Genomic DNA, 19448 nt, shown 5'->3' on the forward strand with positions numbered 1-19448 from the left:
CTCCTCCCCGTAGCTCCCCCTGCGCCCCCTGACCACCCCCCTGACAGGTCTCGTGGTGTCCCACAGGGGGCGGTGCTCCCCCCAAGCCCCAGCGGTACTCGGGCAGTGGTGGCGGGCCGGCGGGGGGCGGGCCGGGGGTGATGGGGGGAGTGAAGGGGGGGCTGCGACCCTCCGCCCCCCCTGACGCACCCAGAACCCCCCACATGGCCCGCTCCTCATACTCCTCATACTCCTCTACCTCGCCGGACAGACTGGACCTGCTGTACTCCTCCCAGGGTCAGTGTACTCCTCCTACCCCCTCCCTCCCTCCCACCCTTCGTTCTTTCTCTCTGTACTCCTCCCAGGGTCAGTGTATTCCCCCCTCTTTGTTGTAATCCCCTTCCTTCCCTACCTGATATACTCCCCATTGCCTTCCTGTTATATATCTGCCCCCTCCCTCCCTGCTGTACTCCTCCCAGGGTCAATGTACTCTTCCCATCATCCCTGTTATACTCCCTTTTCCTTCCTTTTTTCTATACTTCCCTCCCTGTTCTTCTTTCCTCCCTCCTGTCTCCTTTCCAGTTGTACTCCTCCAAGGGTCAGTATACTCACCCTCTCTCCCTGCCCCAGGTCAATGCATTTTCTTCCAGTCCTCGCTCCCTCCGACCTTGTACTTCTCCTGGGGTCAATATACTTCCCCCTCCCCTCCCCTCCCCTTTCTTGATGGTCTTCTCCTTCCCTCCCCCTCTCCCTCCCAGTTGCATTCCCCCTATGATCAGTGTAATCCCCTTCCTCTTTCTCCCTGACGGTCTTCCCCCTCCCTCCCAGTTGTAATCCTCCTGTGGTCAGTGTACGACTCCTCCTTCCTTCCCTTCCCCTTTCTCCTCCCCTCCCTACCCTGTCCCACCTTGATGGTCTTCCCCCTTCCCTCCCACCTTGTTATCATCCCCTTCCTCGCACCCCATTCTTTTCTTTAGCCGGATAGAATAGATGCCTTCCAGAGCCCGCTTGTATAGAGAGGCAGCTTGCAAGACTTGATAGGGTATTCTTCCTGCATGTATACACCATTGGAAGTTAACCCCTTGAGTGCTGAGTGTATTGAGGTGTTTATATTGGCTACCACCTGATATATATTTATTTATTTTATTTATTTATTTATTTTTAGTTGTATAGTACCGGTAGTCCTCAGAAGGCTAACCTGTACAGTACACCGACAGATATGTAGCTTGTACTAAAGAAACTTATCTAAAGTCAGTTATACTAAATAAAAGCAGCTAAATATGCCGTGTTGTTAAATTGAGTAATCATGTTGTAAACAAATACCGAGTTTGTCACGGCTTGATATATATTGGTGTTCACTGTAATAGCAAGCGAATATATAGGTGAATAGATATGTAGGTATACAAGTTTATGACATAGATTACCACTGATAGATACGACGGATTGGTTATGTAGATGTAGATATCAATTATTGATAAAGTAGACAGATAATATTTTAGACCCTTGTAGACTACCGGACTGGATTACAGATAACCACAATTTGTTACAGGTTATAAGTAGATGGTATGGATAGATAAGATAGATATACCAAATTGATACAGAACACGAATAAAGGTAGGTAAGTAAACACAGGACCATGTGAAGAAGATTGATAAAGATAACTAAATAGATGCAGTTTCCATCTTTTTTGATAGACAAGTAGATATGGCTGATAGATAGGTAACCATATTTTCATACATACAGTACATACATACAGGTGAAGATAATGTAGATGGACAGGTAAGTAGATAGGTGGGGACCGGAATAGATACATAGACAGATATATGGATAGGTTTGTATACAGGTATCCTCATGTAAATACTGTATATAGATAAGTAGATAAATAACAACAGATGAATAGATGCATTAGGTAGACAGACTGGTAGATAGTCACATATGATTAGATAAGGTGGATAGATAGATTAATAGATATTTGAGGTGAATAGGTAGATAGGTAGAGGTAAATAATTTGTCAGTAGATTGGATAAGTTTATTATATGGGACAAGTACTGTAGTTGAGATGGATGGATAGACAGGGAAGTCAGTAGCTATAAAGAGTTAGGTGTAGATAGCCTTGCATGAATAGATAAGACTGATAGATAGCCACACTTGAATAGACAAGATAGATAGGCAGGTGGTCACTCATGAATATTAGATAGATAGGTAGCTACAGATAGATAGATAGACAAGTAGGTAGATAGCCACGCATTATTACACACAGGTAGCCATACATGAATAGATAAGACATTGGTCACACATGAATGATATATATAGATAGATGGCTGCACATGAATAGGTGAATATAGATAGATAGATAGATAGATAGATGAGTAGATAGATGCGAGTAGGTACCATAGCCACCACCGACACCAGGCTAACTTCACGGGTGCAGAAGTTAAGTCCCCTGCCTCTTACATCTTCCTCTTGCTTCCCCTTGTTTCCTGCTTCACTCCTCTTGCCTCCTCGTACCACTGTTGTTGTTTTTTTAGCTTGTTTTTTCTTGCTTTTTTTAATGTGTTCTTTTCCTCTTACCTCGTTCTACCACCGTCCTATTTTTTTTTTCTTTATCTTGGCAAAGTCTCCTCTCTTTCTTCTTATTTTTTCTTTTCATGGTCTTACCTCTTCTTTGTTCCCTTTGGTTCCTCTTACCACATTTTGCTTTTCATTTCCGTGGCCTTACGTCCCCTTTTTTTTTTTTCTCCCTCTTTCCAGGTCTTACCAGAACTTATTGCTCTCCTGCTACCTCTTCCCACTAATTATTCACTCCTCTTGATTCCTCTTACCACCACTGTGCTTTTCCTCGTGTCTCCTTAAACCACTTATCAATCCCTCTTTGTTCCTCTTGTCTCGTATTCTGATCTCATCATGCTTCCTCGTACAAATGCTTCTACCATTTTGCTTCTTGGGCCGTTCCTCTTTCTTCATTTTGTGGATTTCTTAATTTTTCTTCATGCGTCCTCCTACCACCGCATTTTATTATTTCACTTCATACAATTGCTTCTTTCCTTTTTGCTTCCTCTTATCATGTATTATTTTTCGTCTTCATTGCTTTAGATTCTCCTTTTTCTTGTTATTTTCGCTTAGACTGATTATCCTCTCCTCATATTTCCAGTTCTCTTCCTTTGCTTCATACTGCTTATTGGTTTAGCTTTTTCATCCATGCGTGTACAGATTTACCTGTTCGTTCCTCTTGCCTCCTCTTGCAACATGATTATGCATTCATTTTCCTATCTTCAATTCTTTTTTTTTTTTACCCTTTTTTCATGCTCTTCCTTGTTTTCCCCATGTTTTTTATGCTTTGACTTGTCTTTTAATCTCACTTATCACAATATTTCTTCTTCCTATCAATTTTATTTCCTTTTATCATTTAATCTTTTTGTTTTCCTTCCTTCGCTCCATCTTATCACGTATTATGCTCTGTTTTTCATGCCATCATTTCCTGTTTTTTCCCTCAGCTCCTGTCCTGCTTTCCTCTGGCGCCTTTAAATGACTTTTCGAATTTCATTTTTGTCATATTCCTCATTCACTTTCTTCTTGTACTTACTCCAATATTCTTGTTTTTCGTGTTCTTACTATTTACTCATCTCCTAGTCTTCTTTCCTTGTGTTTCGTTTTATCACATTCTTTTCGTATTCACCATTCTTTTGCTTCCTCTTCCCACTTATATATATCTTCTTGCCCTATTCTTGTTCGCAATTTTTTTTTTTCACCTGTAACATTACTTTCTCTCGTCTCATTTTCTCCTTCTTTCCTTCCTTGCTTTCTCACTTCGCACAATCTCTGTCCCCTTTTCTCTCCTTCTCTCCGTTTTCCTTTTCTCTTCACTCTCTTTCCCTGTTTTTATTTCTTCGAAGTTCCTCTCTCCTCTTGCCTCTCTCTCTCTCTCTCTCTCTCTCTCTCTCTCTCTCTTTTACCTTTTGTTCTTAGTGATTTCGTCCTCCTCCCATCTCGTGTGTCCAGTCTTTTTTATTTATTTTCCGTCGCACATCTTGATTCGTCTGTCAACTGTCTACTCTTCCCTCTTGCCAGTTATTATTATTAATTATTATTAGTATTATTATTATTTCCTTCTCTTTCATCTTATTCTCTCTTTAACTTAATATTGCAGCTTCACTGTTCCTTATTGTTCCTTCGCTGTACTTCATATCCTAGTGTTCCGTTCCTAAACGTTTCTTTCTTACCGTTCCTTTCCTTATTGTTCCATTCCCATGCTTCAGATCCCAGTGTTCTGACATTAATTGTGGTTGTTTATTACAATGCTGTTCCGTTAGTGTACTCCTTATGCAAATACTGCTACTTTACTGATTCTTACCCAACCGTGTTCCATATCCCAACGTTCCTTACCCGGATATTGATACCTTACAGTTCTTTGGTTTATCCCACTTTCATATCCCAGTGGTCCTAACCCTGATGTTGCTCTTTTAATGTTCCTTAATTTCCTGTGCCATTCCTGTTATCCATACACTGTTCCTTACCCAAATGTTGCTGCTTAATTGTTTCTCCTCCCGCTTTCAAATCCTAGTGCGCTTAACCCACATATTGCTACTTTGCTGTTACTTACCTTATCAGATCCCAGTGTTCCTTACTTACATCCCTTTTGTTCCATCCTAGTGTTCCTTACCCTGATGTTGTTGCTTTACCGTTGATTACCTTGCTGTTGCATCATTGTGTTGCATACCCTGCTGTTCCATTCCAGCGTTCCTTACCCAGAAGTTGCTACCTTACTGTTCTATACCTTGCGGTTCCCTCACTGTGTTCCGTACCCTGCTGTTCTGTTACCCATGTTTTATACTGTAGTGCTCCTGCTGTAGCCACTTCACCGGTGTCATCATTCTTATATTCATGCTACTTTCACGGACATTTTTTCAGCCTGGGAGAGACTTATCGAGCTGGAAGGCTTTGATGTAATGTTAATTAGCTTCATTACACCCAAGACAATCCTTAAGTTGAATGCCATTGTCTGGTAAAAGATACTACTACTACTACTACCACTACTAAATAATAATAATAATAATAATAATAATAATGAATAATAATAGATATAATAAAAATAATAATAAAATAAAAAATATATCCTCTGACTGAAGAGACCAGTACTTAAATACTTAATATCCTAATGTTCCATATTCAAGCATTGCCACTTTAGTGCTTCTTTCCTTGCTCTTACTCCTTCAATCCGGTGACACATTTTTTGTTGTACTCAGGCTGCAACCAGACGAATTTATTCAAGTTCAGAAAATACCGAAAATACTGAAAGAGGTTAATGAAGGTTTTTTTTGCAATACCCCCCAGTTCGAAAGTCTCCCCCCTCCCTCCCCAGAAAAAAAAATCGTCGTGGTAGCAGGAATACAACAGGGAATGACGTCATTGTAGTGAATGTAATCCTTAACCCGCTTTCTGTAATTCCTCTAATGATGCTTACCTGTTACAAAATCCCACCAAGGCTTCAATTATAAATATTAGAAACAGGGATCATAGTTAGGTGGATTGTAGCAAGACAGGCAGTTTCATCATTTATGATTAATTGCTGTCCACGTGCCAGGTGTTCTAGTTTTTGTTTGATATAGTTTACCATGGATTAAATGTCGGATTAAACGATATTTTATTAATGATATATATTTGTCATTTTTTACATTTTCACTCATTCTGTATTTTGTCATATACTGTATGTGCATATGGTTGTTTATATTTCCGTTCTGTATTTATTTGTTATTGTCTTTATTTTCGTATTATTCGTTTATGTGTACAGTTGCGGACATAAATACTAATCCACTCTATAACAATAAACAGTGAGTCAGAGAACAGTGACTTTTGAAACCCAGTGAGGTAATCTTCAAAACTGAACAGTTTCAAAATACTGTGAAAAGTTTTTATAATTTGTCGACCATAGAGCGAACGGGTATTACTGTCCGCATCTGTGCCATCTGTATTATTATTATTATTGTTATTATTATTATTATTATTACTATTATTATTATGTTTATTATTATTATCATCATGGTTTTTAAAAATCTAGTGTAACAGTATCTTGTAAAAACTGACTGAAATTCAAATAATTGGCTTTCGCTACATATTTAATTAACCCCTTCCATCCGGGTTATGTTTAATGTTTGGTTAGGGAGAGAGGCATGTTGACTTAATTATTGTTGGTAATTTGGCTGGGTGGGGCTTTGTGTAGTTATTCATTTTACTCATTATTCATCATGTTAGGCTTATATTTTGACTCGCTGTTTTAATGGTTATCTATTCTTATGTTTTTATTGTCCTTTGTTCAAATTCGTTCAGGCAGTAACACTATATATTTCATTGTTCTTCGTTTTCACAAGGTTCATGTTGACTGTGTTGGTAATTTTTTTCTCATAATGTTTCTCTATTCGTCTTGTTTGTATCTACATTTTTGTGTTTTTATATGTATTCCTCAACTTAGCAACATTAATTATATTAACGGTACCACCGGTAGTGGTTTTTTTCTTTACTCGCGTCCATATAATTTTTCGTACACAAGGCAATATTTTTTGCGACCGGAATATGTCGTTCTTGATAAACATTGCTCTTTCTTTTTGCCACGTTCACCCAGTTTTACTATTGTCTGCATTGTACTATTTGTTCCATTGTTATTGATTTCCCAGGCTTTTACTCATATTAGTTTTGTTTCACTCAGCTACACGTTTAAGTATTTTCATATCTTTACCAATAATCTTATCCCGTTTTATTGATACTTATTTAATTTCTCACACTCAATTATTGTTCTGCATTTGCGCCAATGATTTTGTATTTTACTAATCTTTTTTTTATACTAGTTCATTTTGTTTCAGCCAAAGTTTTTTTTTAAATATTTATCACTGTAATATATATATATATATATATATATATATATATATATATATATATACTCAGTTGTATCAGGTTACGAGTTGTTTTACTATGATTGTTGCTTTATGAATATTTTTACCCCATTTTTTGTTAATTTATTTAACCCGGCTTACTGTTTCATTTACTGTATGTTTGTTTTATTTTTGTATCCATTTCTGTTCATGTCCACCGTATTTCACTCAGTTTATTTTTATAACTTATGTCCTTACGGCTTTTCGATCACACTTTCGTTTACTTCCCAGTACTGCCAGTTGTAATCGCTTTTCCTTGACATCTGCTCGTACTGTCATCATCGTCTTACGTATTTCAGTCCACAGTACACATGATTTTATGTATTCATATGTTTTCTTTATGTTAAAACTTGGATCATATATGCTACCTTTTCCCCCATATTCAGCAGTGTTCACTCCGCCTTACACTTACCGATAACCTGCCTCCCCCACACGCCCTCGTACCCGCCATATATCCCCCCCTCACACACATACTCGCTTACGCACTCATTCACACATTTTTAATCCTGTTTTTTTTTTTTTCTTTTTTTTTTTACTGCTACCAGGAAAGGTCTCTCATACTGAAGGGGCTTGTAAAGGCTATATTCAACCGCTCACGTTAAAAAGGTCTACTCATGACATGGCAAGAATAAAATGACATTAGGACAGTGACTTAACATATTTTCAAACTTTTTTTTTTTTCTCTCACCAGGTACACCCATGAAATTCCCTGACAGTTCCCTGCTAGTATCGTATACTGTTTTCCATGTATCTCATTCCTCCTTCAGCTTCACATTATCCTTCCTGCTCATAGTCATTTATTTCGTGATTCTTACCGGTTTGACAGAAACAGTTCATATAACACATTACATAACAACAACCAACAGGTTGTCGGTAAACTTCTGCTCGTGGCAGTACCTCTTGGTTTATCTGACCTTTGACCATACCGCAGTTACTGAGACACTGGTTATAGAATGGTACGTCATTAACAGTAATTTAGTTTTGAATGATACTGCATTGATCCTGTAAAACTGATATAACTGTAATTACTCTGTTAACCAAATAATCATTCATTTTAACTCTATTCGGATTGGTGCTATTCTGCATAATGTAAGTTTGTTGGAATGGTAATTGCTTAATGAACCAACTGACCATTAGCACATTGTCATAGCAGTATATTATTGCAAAGACAATAAACAATATATGAATGACAGCTGGAATTGTCATTGTAAGGGATGTGCATGTTTTGTGGAAACTGATTCCTTAGTTTTCGTTATCATTGCATAAATTGAATCTGGTGAAATCTATTTACGGTATTCAATACTCTCAAGATTTTTTGTTTTTTTGCATGCCTCAATATTCAAAACCTAACCGCATTCCCGAGTTCGAGAACCGCTGACTTATATCTTTCCTCACGATCCCTTTGACAACATGACCCTCACGATCTCTCTGACTTAACATTACCCTTCCTCACGATCCCCCTGACTAAACATTACCCTTCCTTACGATCCCTCTGACTTAACATTGCCCTTCCTCACGATCCCCCTGACTAAACATTACCCTTCCTTACTATCCCTCTGACTTAACATTACCCTTCCTCACGATCCCCCTGACTACACATTACCCTTCCTCACGATCCCTTTGACTTAACATTTAACTTTCCTCACGGTCCCTTTGACTTAACAATTCTCTTTCTCACGATCTCCATAACTTTACATTTCCCTTTCTCACTTCCGTTTTACTTAACATTGCCTTTCCTCACGATCCTTTTTCTTAACATTACCCTTTCTTATATTCCGTTGGCTTAACATTGCTTTTCCTCTCGATCCCTTTCCTTCACCATTAACTCTGCCACTACACACCTTTCAACCATTTTATTCATCACTTAACCATACATCCTAGCTCACACACCAACTCACCTACCACTAAACATTTGCTCTCCCACACACTCTCTCCCACTTACTACTTAACATATACTGTCCCGCACTTTCACTAACCATTTACTCATTATCTCATCACGAACTTTGCTGACTCAATACCAAACCATACGCATATTTCACTCACGTATGCTCACAATATACTTTCCTGTACTTGTCATGTGTACACTCTTACTCACCGTTTACTCACCATATTACTGCCATTTACTGTTTACTCGTCACCTTTTACCCAGCATTTACGCACTGTATACTAACCCTGTAAACGTCATTTACCCACCACTAATTCTCATACTCATCCCCACAGAGCACCATTTACCTACTGTTTATGATTTATTCATCCATACCCACTATCTACATATCAGTAACTCATCATTTACCAGCCATTTGCCCACCATATAACAGCATTATATACTCGCCATATACCAACATTATTTACTCACCTCTTACTCACCCCAGGAGAACGAATGCACGGCGATGGCTACCTCCTGAATACTATTTGACTACTTTTTACCTATTGTTTACCATTTATGCACCATTTTCCCACATCTTACTTTTTACTCACTCCCACAGAGCGGATGCACGGCGATGGGTACCTGTCTTCCCCCGAGCGGTCTCCTCGGCCCTACGGCGGAGGGGGCGGCGGCGGGCCCTTCCTCACCCCCACCCCCAGCTATGAGGACCCCTACTACCCCCCTCAGTATCCCTCCAGATCAGGCTCAGTCACCCCCATTATCGACGAGGAGGCCAGGTGAGAGAAAACTGGGAGTGGGAGAAAATGCAACACTTGAGTTAGAGTCGTACTTCAAGAGGCTTTGGAGATTTTGTAGCAACTTTCCCACTGCGATTTATATTCCGGTCCCAGAAACGGCTTTGTTACTGATGCAATGAGCGAGTTACTGTTTTACTGAGGGTCCACTTATTATCGTTTATCAGCTAGCCCAGTGCCTGGCAACACGTGACAGCGTGTGTTGTACGACGAGAGTAATTCTTTGTCATGAGGTTTGCTAAGTTTTGAATTTTTTAGAATTTAGTACTTAACATTTAGGAATATAAAGAGTAGGTTGAAATCCGATGAGTTTTTCAGAAGGGGGTCAGCACGCCTCAGTTTTGCTCTAGGACGCTTTTTTTTTTTTTTTTTTTTTTTTCAAACTTCCCGGGACTCAACTCCTCCCGCATGGATGAGAGTTGCCTAGTGTCGCCTTATGTCTTCATTCATTTTATCCTGTTTTTCGGAGGATCAGACAGAAATCATGAAATGCATTCTTTTATATATTACACCATTTTACTCACTTTCACGCCATTGAGGCAGATTATGTTGATACTGGATATACATAAACGGCGACTATAGAGCAAGAAGGCTTAGTAATGGTAATGAATAGCTAAGGAAGAGGTGCTACGGTGCCTTCTATGCACCTAGAATGCGGCTCAGTATGTGACTTGAAAACACTGAGTGAGAGAAATTGGGAGTGTAAGAATTACAGTATACCCAAATAGGGAAAAGTTGTTTATCACTCAGACATTTGTTGTAATCCTCATTTCCTCTCCCCTCTCCGAGCGTACTCCCGTGTGATCTGTTTGTTACGCTGCTTGTATGTGTCTGTTTTCTTGTCTGTATCTCTATCTGTCTCTGTCTACAGCCAGACTTCTGCAGGAAAGGGGTGGCCTCCCCTCCCCTCCATCCAAAAAAAATCACCCTGTCCTCCGCCCTCAGGCTGGCCTTCCACGAATTCGTATCATTTACTTTATGTATAGCTACCCTCGGGCGACTTTACACAAGTGTCAGGCCTAATGGATCCCTGTAAACAACGAACCAATTTTATATGCTTGGCGGTTATCATCTAACTAAACTCCCAAGTTCTTTACCTGTAAAAACGATTATTTGAATTTGCGGAGGGTTATTAACTCCCTCATTAAATAATCCTAAGTACGGGAGAAAAGACAAATTAATTGCCTCTGCTGTGTCAACAATGAGTAATTGTCGCGGGAGTGGGGGTTAGGATATTAGAATAAATGTCCAGTATATCGCCAATAGATCGCCAGTTGTCACTGGGAGGAAAAGAATATATCACTCCACTTTATTAGGAGGAAAAGGGAAGTCGCCACTGACAGGAGGGATCGATTTTTGAAATTAAAATATTGTTTTGCTTTATTCTGGCTAACGTCACTAGCTGTCTAAAAGTGAGAATTTATTATTGCCGTATGCTGGCTTACATCGCCAGTTCTCAGAAAGCGAGAAATTTATAGAATTACTTTATTCTGGCTTACGACGCCAGTTATCTAGAGACGAGGTTTATAAACTTTCTTTTCAGCAATACACAGCGGATAATAATCACTCACGATTGCTGATGCTGTTAGCACTGCTGGCCCCTGAGAGAAACTCTCCTTACCCCCTGACAGTCAGCAATAGTAACACTAAATACGTTCTTGCTGATGCCGACTCCTTACTGGCACAACGGATTATCATGAATTAAAATGAAAGAACTGGTTTAACTACCAGTCATGATTAATATCAAGGAAAGTTTGTGCAAATTGGGAGCAAGCAGATTTGAGTAAGCACAATATGCAGAAGTCAAACACGATTCTTACATTTAGTCAAGCTCAAAAGAAAAGACCTGTAAATTTATTGATTACAGCAAAATTATGTTACAGGAGAACTGAAACAAGTAATCAGTCACGCAACCAAGTTAGCTAATACTCTTAAACCTAAAAAACGGAAAAAAAGATACTATTAATTGGAGATATGCAGCCACGGGGCTTGACAAGTTGCCAGTTAAGAGACCGCAAGACGAGAGGTAATCTTTGACGATCTTCCTGTCTGCCCCGTCGCTATGTCCACTTTCCTCAGGGCCGTTCAGCACCACCTACAACTACGATGAGTGGAGAGGCATGGCGATGCAGAGCTGTAAGACTATTTGCAGTTCGGAACGCGTGGTCCCCGGGAGTCATCTCTCCCAGTCTTTCAGCATACAGTGCCTCATTCCTTTCGTCCCGTCCTCATCCAACACTCTCTCTCTCTCTCTCTCTCTCTCTCTCTCTCTCTCTCTCTCTCTCTCTCTCTCCATATATATATATATATATATATATATATATATATATATATATATATATATATATATATATATATATATACAGTATGTGTGTGTGTACGTTTTTCCATACATTTTATTGTGGTGAGTTTCGAGAGAGAGAGAGAGAGAGAGAGAGAGAGAGAGAGAGAGAGAGAGAGAGAAAGCAACGAAGAGAAGAAAAGAACAGGTGGATCTTGCGACCTGTGATTCCCTTCAGCCCTCCATGAAAATCCCCTGGGACATGAGCGCAGTGTGAGCCTCTTGGCTGCCTTTCATTTTAACTTCCCTCTTCCTTATGTATTATGAAACTTATCACTACATCAAATCCTTTATCAATAATCTTCTTATGTTTCCTTTTTTCGCTCGAGAGAGAGAGAGAGCGAGAGAGAGTACAATTATTATATTGTTTATCGTGGATATTGTACAGAGTATAAATAAGAGGGTGAAAGCATTGAGTCAGGGCAAGACACAATCTGATTCAGTCTGAAGTGTGTGTGTGTGTGTGTGTGTGTGTGTGTGTGTGTGTGTGTGTGTGTGTGTGTGTGTGTGTGTGTGTGTGTGTGTGTGTGTGTGTGTGTGTGTGCCTGTCACCCCACCAGCCAATCATAGTGGACTGTAGGTGGAGCGATTTTGACGTCAAATCGCCGAGGTGGAGCATTTACCTTCAAACCAACTTGGACAGAGTATAGTGTTGTCTGTCCATGGAAGCTCTCTCGCTCCAAGTAACTACGGTGAGTGGAGAGGTATTGACGTCAAAGAACTGCAAGCCCCTCAGCTCGAGGCATGGATGGCCTCCGGGAAACTTGCACTGTCCTCATACATACCCAACCTCTGTAGGTGTTCCTCTCCTACTGACAAAATTCTCACGGATGTCCTGTGGCTTCATGGGAAAAAGGGATGGGGTTTGACGCCCAGGCGGTACAGGGTGGGGCAAACGATAAATCATCATAATTTGTTCAGTAAAACACTGTTATACATAAAGACAGTTACTCATGAATCAATGATATACTTTGGAAATCTATTCCGATCTGAGTACTGAAATGGGCTGTTAGGTGAGCGAATTACGCTGGGCTTTCCCCCAGAGTTTGTGAGTTCCCATAATAATACAATGTCGAGAATCGGCATAATAACGCATCTCGCAAATTCGTGACAGTAATCTGTTTCATCATGTATTTGCCAATTTATGTTTACTTGCTATTTTCTACTCATGTCTTCATGGTGTTCAGCAGTATAATTCCTTCGTGTTTCGTTTGTACCAGATGGTAAATAAGTAAAGAAATAATAATAATAATAATGATGATAATAATAATAATAATAAATAACGATGACGAGTGATAACAACAACCATATGGAAATTCATCAGTTTCTGTGCGACCTACCTTCAGAGGGTCCATGTTGCGCCGAAATTTTTGGATTTTCTCATTACACACCATTTCCTTATGTGGGTGTCATTCTTCTATATGAACAATTCATGCCACAGTGGCATTAAAAGAGACTGGGAGCAGTTTGGAGAAAGTGTGACTAGAGAAAAAAAAATGGTGGGAGAAAATGAGAGCTTCTGGGAGAATGATAGGCCTACTTGGGAGTAAGAGGGAGGGAGGGAGCGAGAGTTTAAAGTAGTTGAGGAAAAGTGGGAGCAGGTTTAGATTCTGCTTAGGGGGGAGACTGAGTAGCTGTGAAGAAGTGAGGTTGGAGGAGGTGCGATACAGTAGGTAGAAGATAGAGATACGAGGATGGGAGCAGGAGGAAAACATGAGTGGATTGGAGAAGAAGGTAGTGTGGCTGAGTAAAGGGGGAAAAGGTAAAGAGGTGGGCAGATGGGAGCAGGGGGAAATATGGGACTAAGTTAGAGAAGAGGGAGGCAGTAAGTAAGTAAAGTGGGAGAGGGTAGAAGCACAGTCGAGGATAAAAGTTTACCTAACTTTTCACCTCTTCCGCTTCTCACTTTCCTCTACGCGTTATAATAACTAAGCTGAGAGAGGCTTAGTTTGGTTCATTGACCATGAATGATTCTCTTTGATGCGTGAGGGAGGATGGTGGCGGACATAGCCGATGTGCGAAGTAGACTAAGTGGAATAATAGAAGTTTTGTCTCTATGACGGGGGGTGGGGGAGTAGGCTAAGTGTGATGGAAGGGACTGAGATTGAAGGAAAAGGTTTGCTGGTGAGGGGGAGAGGGGATGAGCATGAGTAGGGAAAGCAAGAAGAGTGTGGTTAAGAACACGAAGCAAAAACAATGGGAAAAGAACGGAACAAAATTACCACACAATACGTAACCGGAAGTAGGTAATATGCTAGAAAATGTATTAATATAAGTGGGAAAAAAATGAGAGAGAGAGAGAGAGAGAGAGAGAGTTATAACGTAATTGTGTAAAAAGTGAAACACAAAAGGCAGCAGAGATTATCCACGATGTAGTGTTAAGGAAAGGTAATCATGATAATGCATCGTGTCTACATAAGGCAGGCTGAAGGGGAGAGAGGAACGGGGCAGGCAGAAGGGAGAGAGGGAGAGTAGTGGGGAAAGAGGGAGAGGAGGAGAGGACAGAGAGAAAGGGAGTGGGGAGAAGAGGAGGAAGAGAAGGATGAGGGAAAATGACAGGGGAGAAATAGAGGAATAGGAAAAGAAAGACTAGTTACAGGTAGTGTGAAGAGAAGAGGAAGAGGAGGAAGAGAGAAAGAGGGGAAAGAAACATGAAGCGTGAGAAGAGAGAAGGGTGGGAGAGGAAGAGGAATGGGGAGAGAGAAGAGTGGGAGATGGAGAGAGTTGGAGGGAGGGTAAGGGAATGAGGAGGACAGGAGGAAGAGCAAGAGCAGGAAGAAGGAAAGGGTTGAAGGTGAGAGGAAGGAGGAGGATTGAGGAGAGATAAAGCAGTGGGGAAAGGAGGGAAAGCAGAGCAATGAGGCAGGACGTAGAGGGAAAAGCTGGAGAGGGTTAGAGAGTGAATTGGGGTGAGGAGGGAAGAGGAGACAAAAAGATGGGAGATAGATAGCGTATTGGAGTGAGAATAATGTGGATGGAGGGGTGAAAGATAGAGACAGGAAGTAAGACTTCAGCCCGATGCTGTTTTTTTTTTTTTTTTTTTTTTTTTTTTTTTCCAGGAGACCGAACAGGCTATCTGATTTTGTTGTTCAGGGGAGACCGTTTGTAGAGAAGGGGTTGATTGAGGTTGTAGGGGAAAGGATGAAAGGGTCGAAGTTGAACTTGGCTGAGGGAACGGGAAGGGAAGAGGAGGGAATGGAGCGAGTGGAAAGGTGAAAGGTAGAGATAGGGGGGGAGGAATGCCTGGAGGCGATATAAACTCCGTCAGCACGGCAACTTCTATTATACATTTTTTTTTTTTAAATCTCCACAGTATTTTATTCAGATTGAGAGAGTTCGATGTGGAGACGTTGCGTATAACCTTCATTTAACTCTTTTACAATATAAAATCTTCGTTAACCCGAATAAAATTATGTGGCGGTGCCTGAATGAAAAAGGCGCCATGGGATTGAAGGGGTTAAGGTGATGAAGAAGAAGGAGGCTTTTAGGATAGATGAGATTGATGAAATTGAGGGAGGAGAGAAGGATGGAGAGGGAAGAGAGAGGGAGATTGAAAACGAATTGGAAGCAAGAATGAAAGGTGGGGCAGGGAAGAGAAGGGGGGTTGGGTGTAGGAGAAGAAAGGGGAAAATGTTAGGAGTGAGAAAAGGTGAGAAGAGCAGGAGAGGTATAAGACAACCTCGAAAGACGAATGAAGGATATAGGAAAGGAGGAAAGGAAAAGTAGGAAAGGTAGAGGATGAAGTGATGGAGGCGTGAAGGGTAAAGGAAGGAAGAGAAGAGTAGTTGAAAGACGAGCTGGAAGGAGGTTGGAGGATTATGTAAAGAAGAGGAGGTGGGTGAAATGGAAAAGAGAGGAGGGAAGAGAATAGGAAGTATAATACGACTTTGAAGGGAAGATAGAGGATGGAGTATGGCAGAACAACAGACAGGGAGTATAGGGGATGAGGGAAAGGGAGTGAAGGAGAGGGGAAGAAAAAGAATGGAAGACAGAAACAGCCAGTGAAGGAGGAAAGAGAAATAGAGAGTAGGAAGGAAAGGGAGATCGATGAGATGAAAGAGAGAAGAGGGTAGAGTAGTGGAACAGAGAGGAGGGAGAGTGATGGGATCAGAAAACGAATAAGACAGAGGAATGAAAGAGAGAGAGAGAGAGAGAGAATCATAATGATGAACTGATAAGTTGAGTATTATATTTCCACTTGTAATGGCGGGAAGGCAGTGGGTTAACCCCTTTAAAACGGTTAATTACTTTTCATTTTTTTTCCATCCCCAGACGATATTAATCAGCTTCATTGAAATTTTTTGGAATGGAGTGATAGCTTTTTTTTTTTTTTCTGTCACTATATAATTACTGAACATATGCGAAAAGGTTAGACACGGCCATCATTGACCAACTTCTCTATGATGTAGGTCTCTCCAGAGCTGAACAGAAGGGTTTGGCCACCCTAAGATTAAAATGAAAGAGCTTTATCCGGTAGAATTAGCTAACCCCTTCGGTCCGAAAGGTATCAAATCTAGTGTTTAGGTAGTGCGCGCGCGCGCGCGCGCACACACACACACACACACACACACACACACACACACACACACACACACACACACACACACACACACACACACACACACACACACACACACACACACACACACACACACACACACACACACACACACACAAATGAGAACATTACTAAGGGAAAATTACTCATCATGAAGGGAAGTGACTAGCGGAGTTCCACAGGGCTCAGTGCTGGCACCAATTATGTTTTTAGTGTATATAAATGATATAAACAGTAACATTGAAAATGAAAGCTATCTAAATATGTTTGCTGATGATACAAAAATACAAAGGAGAATTACTAACACAGACTCTTGTAAAGAGCTACAAGAAGAATTAAACATCATGAATGGAGCAATACATGGCAAATGGAATTCAATGTGGACAAATGTCATGTAATCAAGTTTGGTAAAAGTGAAAAAAGACCTGATTGGGATTGTAAGTTACGAAATGAAATCTTACACACATCAGAAAAAGAGAAGGACCTAGGTGTGTTTATCAATAACAGACTATCTCCGGCTGACCACATCAGTGAGAAGATACGTAACATGCTTACACTGCTTGCAAATATGAGAATAGCATTCACATACATAGATGAAGACATGCTAAGACAGATAATAACATCATTCATCAGACCAGCTCTGGAGTATGCATCAGTAGTCTGGAGTCCTCATCTCAAAAAACACATAGATAAGATTGAAAAAGTTCAAAGGGCTGCTACAAGATAGGTATCAAGCTTAAGGGATCTAAGCTACGAAGATAGATTAGAAAAACTGAATCTACCTACACTACAGGACAGAAGGAAAAGAGGAGACATGATTATGCTATATAAATGCATATCAGGGAAGGAGAAAATAGACATAAATGATTACATAACCTATGGGAATGCATCAGCAAGAGGACACTGCAAAAAAATGCATAAAAAGAGAGGCGATAAAGACGTAAGGAAATTTAATTTCCCAAATAGGGCAATTGATCAGTGGAATGCACTACTGAATGAAATAGTGTGAGCCAAAACAGTTCATAAATTTAAGGATATGTACGATAAAAATGGTTTAAGACACGGGACAGTATGAGCTTGACTCATTCCTGTGAAAATACAGTTAGGTAAGAACAATTAGGTAAGAACACACACGTAAGCAAGATACTAGAAAAGCCGATAAGAATAGTTTGAGTAAACCGTCCAGAAGAACAAAGTATGATAACAGAAAGGCAGTTCGGTTTTAGAAAGGGAAAATCATGTGTTACTAATCCGTTAAGCTACTATGATAGAATTACAGAAACATTCCGGAAAAGAGAAGGATGGGTGGAAAGTATCTACGGTATTTAGATTTAAAGAAAGCATTTGACGGAGTACCGCACCAAAAACTTTTATGGAAACTACCGTCAAGGAGGTATCCAAGGCAATGTGTACTGTTAGATGCAGGATTTTCTCAGAAAAAGAGAAATGAGAACAGTATTAAGGGGAAATTGCTCATCATGGGGGTAAGTGACTAGCGGAGTGCCACAGAGCTCAGTGCTGGCACCATTTATATTTTTAGTATATACAAATGACATAGACAGTAACATTGGAAATGGAAGCTATCAAAATATGTTTGTGGATGATGCAAAAATACAAAGGAAAATCACTAACACAGATTGTTGCAATGACCTGCAAGATGAATTAAATATCATGAATGGAGCAATAAATGGCAAATGGAATTTAATGTGGACAAGTGTCATGTAATTAAGTTTGGTAAAAGTGAGAAAAGATCAGATTGGGATTATAAATTTCGAAGATCAACCCTACAGTACACCTCAGAAAGGGAGAAGGACCTAGGAGTGATTATCAATAACACATTATCTCCAGCTTACCACATCATTGAGAAGGTATGTAACATGTATATATTGCTTGTTATTATGAGAATAGCATTCACATATATAAATGAAGACATGCTGAGAAAGATAATATTATTTATCAGACCAGCCCTGGAGTATGCATCAGTAGTCTGGAATCCTCATCTCAAAAAACACACAGATAAGATTGAAAAAGTACAAAGGGCAGGTACAAGATGGGTACCAAGCTTATGGAATCTAGGCTACCAAGAAAGACCGGAAAAATTGAATCTACCAACACTACAGGAGAGAAGGAAAAGAGGAGACATGATTTGGTATATAAATGCATCATAGGGAAAGAGAAAATTGACAAAAGAATATATAACCTATGGGGACGCATCAGCAAGAGGACACTGCAAAAAACTACATAAAAATAGAGGCGATAGAGACATAAGGAAATTCAGTTTCCCAAATAGGGCAGTTGATCAATGGAATGCACAACCGAATGAGATAGTGCCAAAAACTCTTCATAAATTTAACCCCTAGGCTGCTGAGAGCTCTGAGCTAAGTCATGCCTTGGTGCTACTATTTTCCATTAACATTCGTTTAGAGCTTTCTGAGAGGTTTGTAGCAGTCTGTCGACCGGTCCTTCTCAGATGCTTGCAGCAGCCAAGTATATATATGTATGATAAAAATGGTTTAATATACGGGACGGTACGAGCTTGACATTCCTGTAAAGATGCAAGTAGGCAAGAACACACACACAGAACGTTTCAGTGTAGGCTACTGGTGCCACCACCACACAACAGTAACAATATGAACGACATACACTGAAACCAATTTAGCATTGCAATAAGGCCAATCCCCCCAAAAATGCAAGAACAACAAATGCAACAGTAACAGGAATAACAAGAGACGCAGCAGCAGCAGCAGCAGCAGCAGCAGCAGGTGAAGAGGCTTTGAGAACTCTTAATTAGAGGGTGAAGTACAGTAAGAGTGAAGAGGAAAGGGCAGCCAACCTCTTCACTACGCGGAAGGAGGAGGTTATTACCGTAATATCTTCAATTCTTCGACCTATTTTTCGTTTCATCCTTGCTATCTCCAGACTGTAATATTCAGCTTTGGAAAGACTCTTTGAACTGGAGGGGTTA

At 40.3% G+C, this 19448-nt stretch overlaps 1 protein-coding gene across 1 annotated transcript in view; it reads left to right on the forward strand.

The window, feature by feature from the left end:
• The window catches only part of LOC145405060 (coiled-coil domain-containing protein AGAP005037), a 1039366-nt gene that overhangs the window by 556244 nt on the left and 463674 nt on the right, over window positions 1-19448 (forward strand). The window contains 2 exon segments of the mRNA XM_080276560.1: window positions 67-276; window positions 9389-9566. Coding sequence (XP_080132686.1) covers window positions 67-276; window positions 9389-9566 — 388 coding nt within the window.

This window comes from Coenobita brevimanus, chromosome 65 (assembly GCF_032717465.1).
Source record: "Coenobita brevimanus isolate Jiangsu-jjx chromosome 65, ASM3271746v2, whole genome shotgun sequence".
NCBI classification, from domain to species: domain Eukaryota; kingdom Metazoa; phylum Arthropoda; class Malacostraca; order Decapoda; family Coenobitidae; genus Coenobita; species Coenobita brevimanus.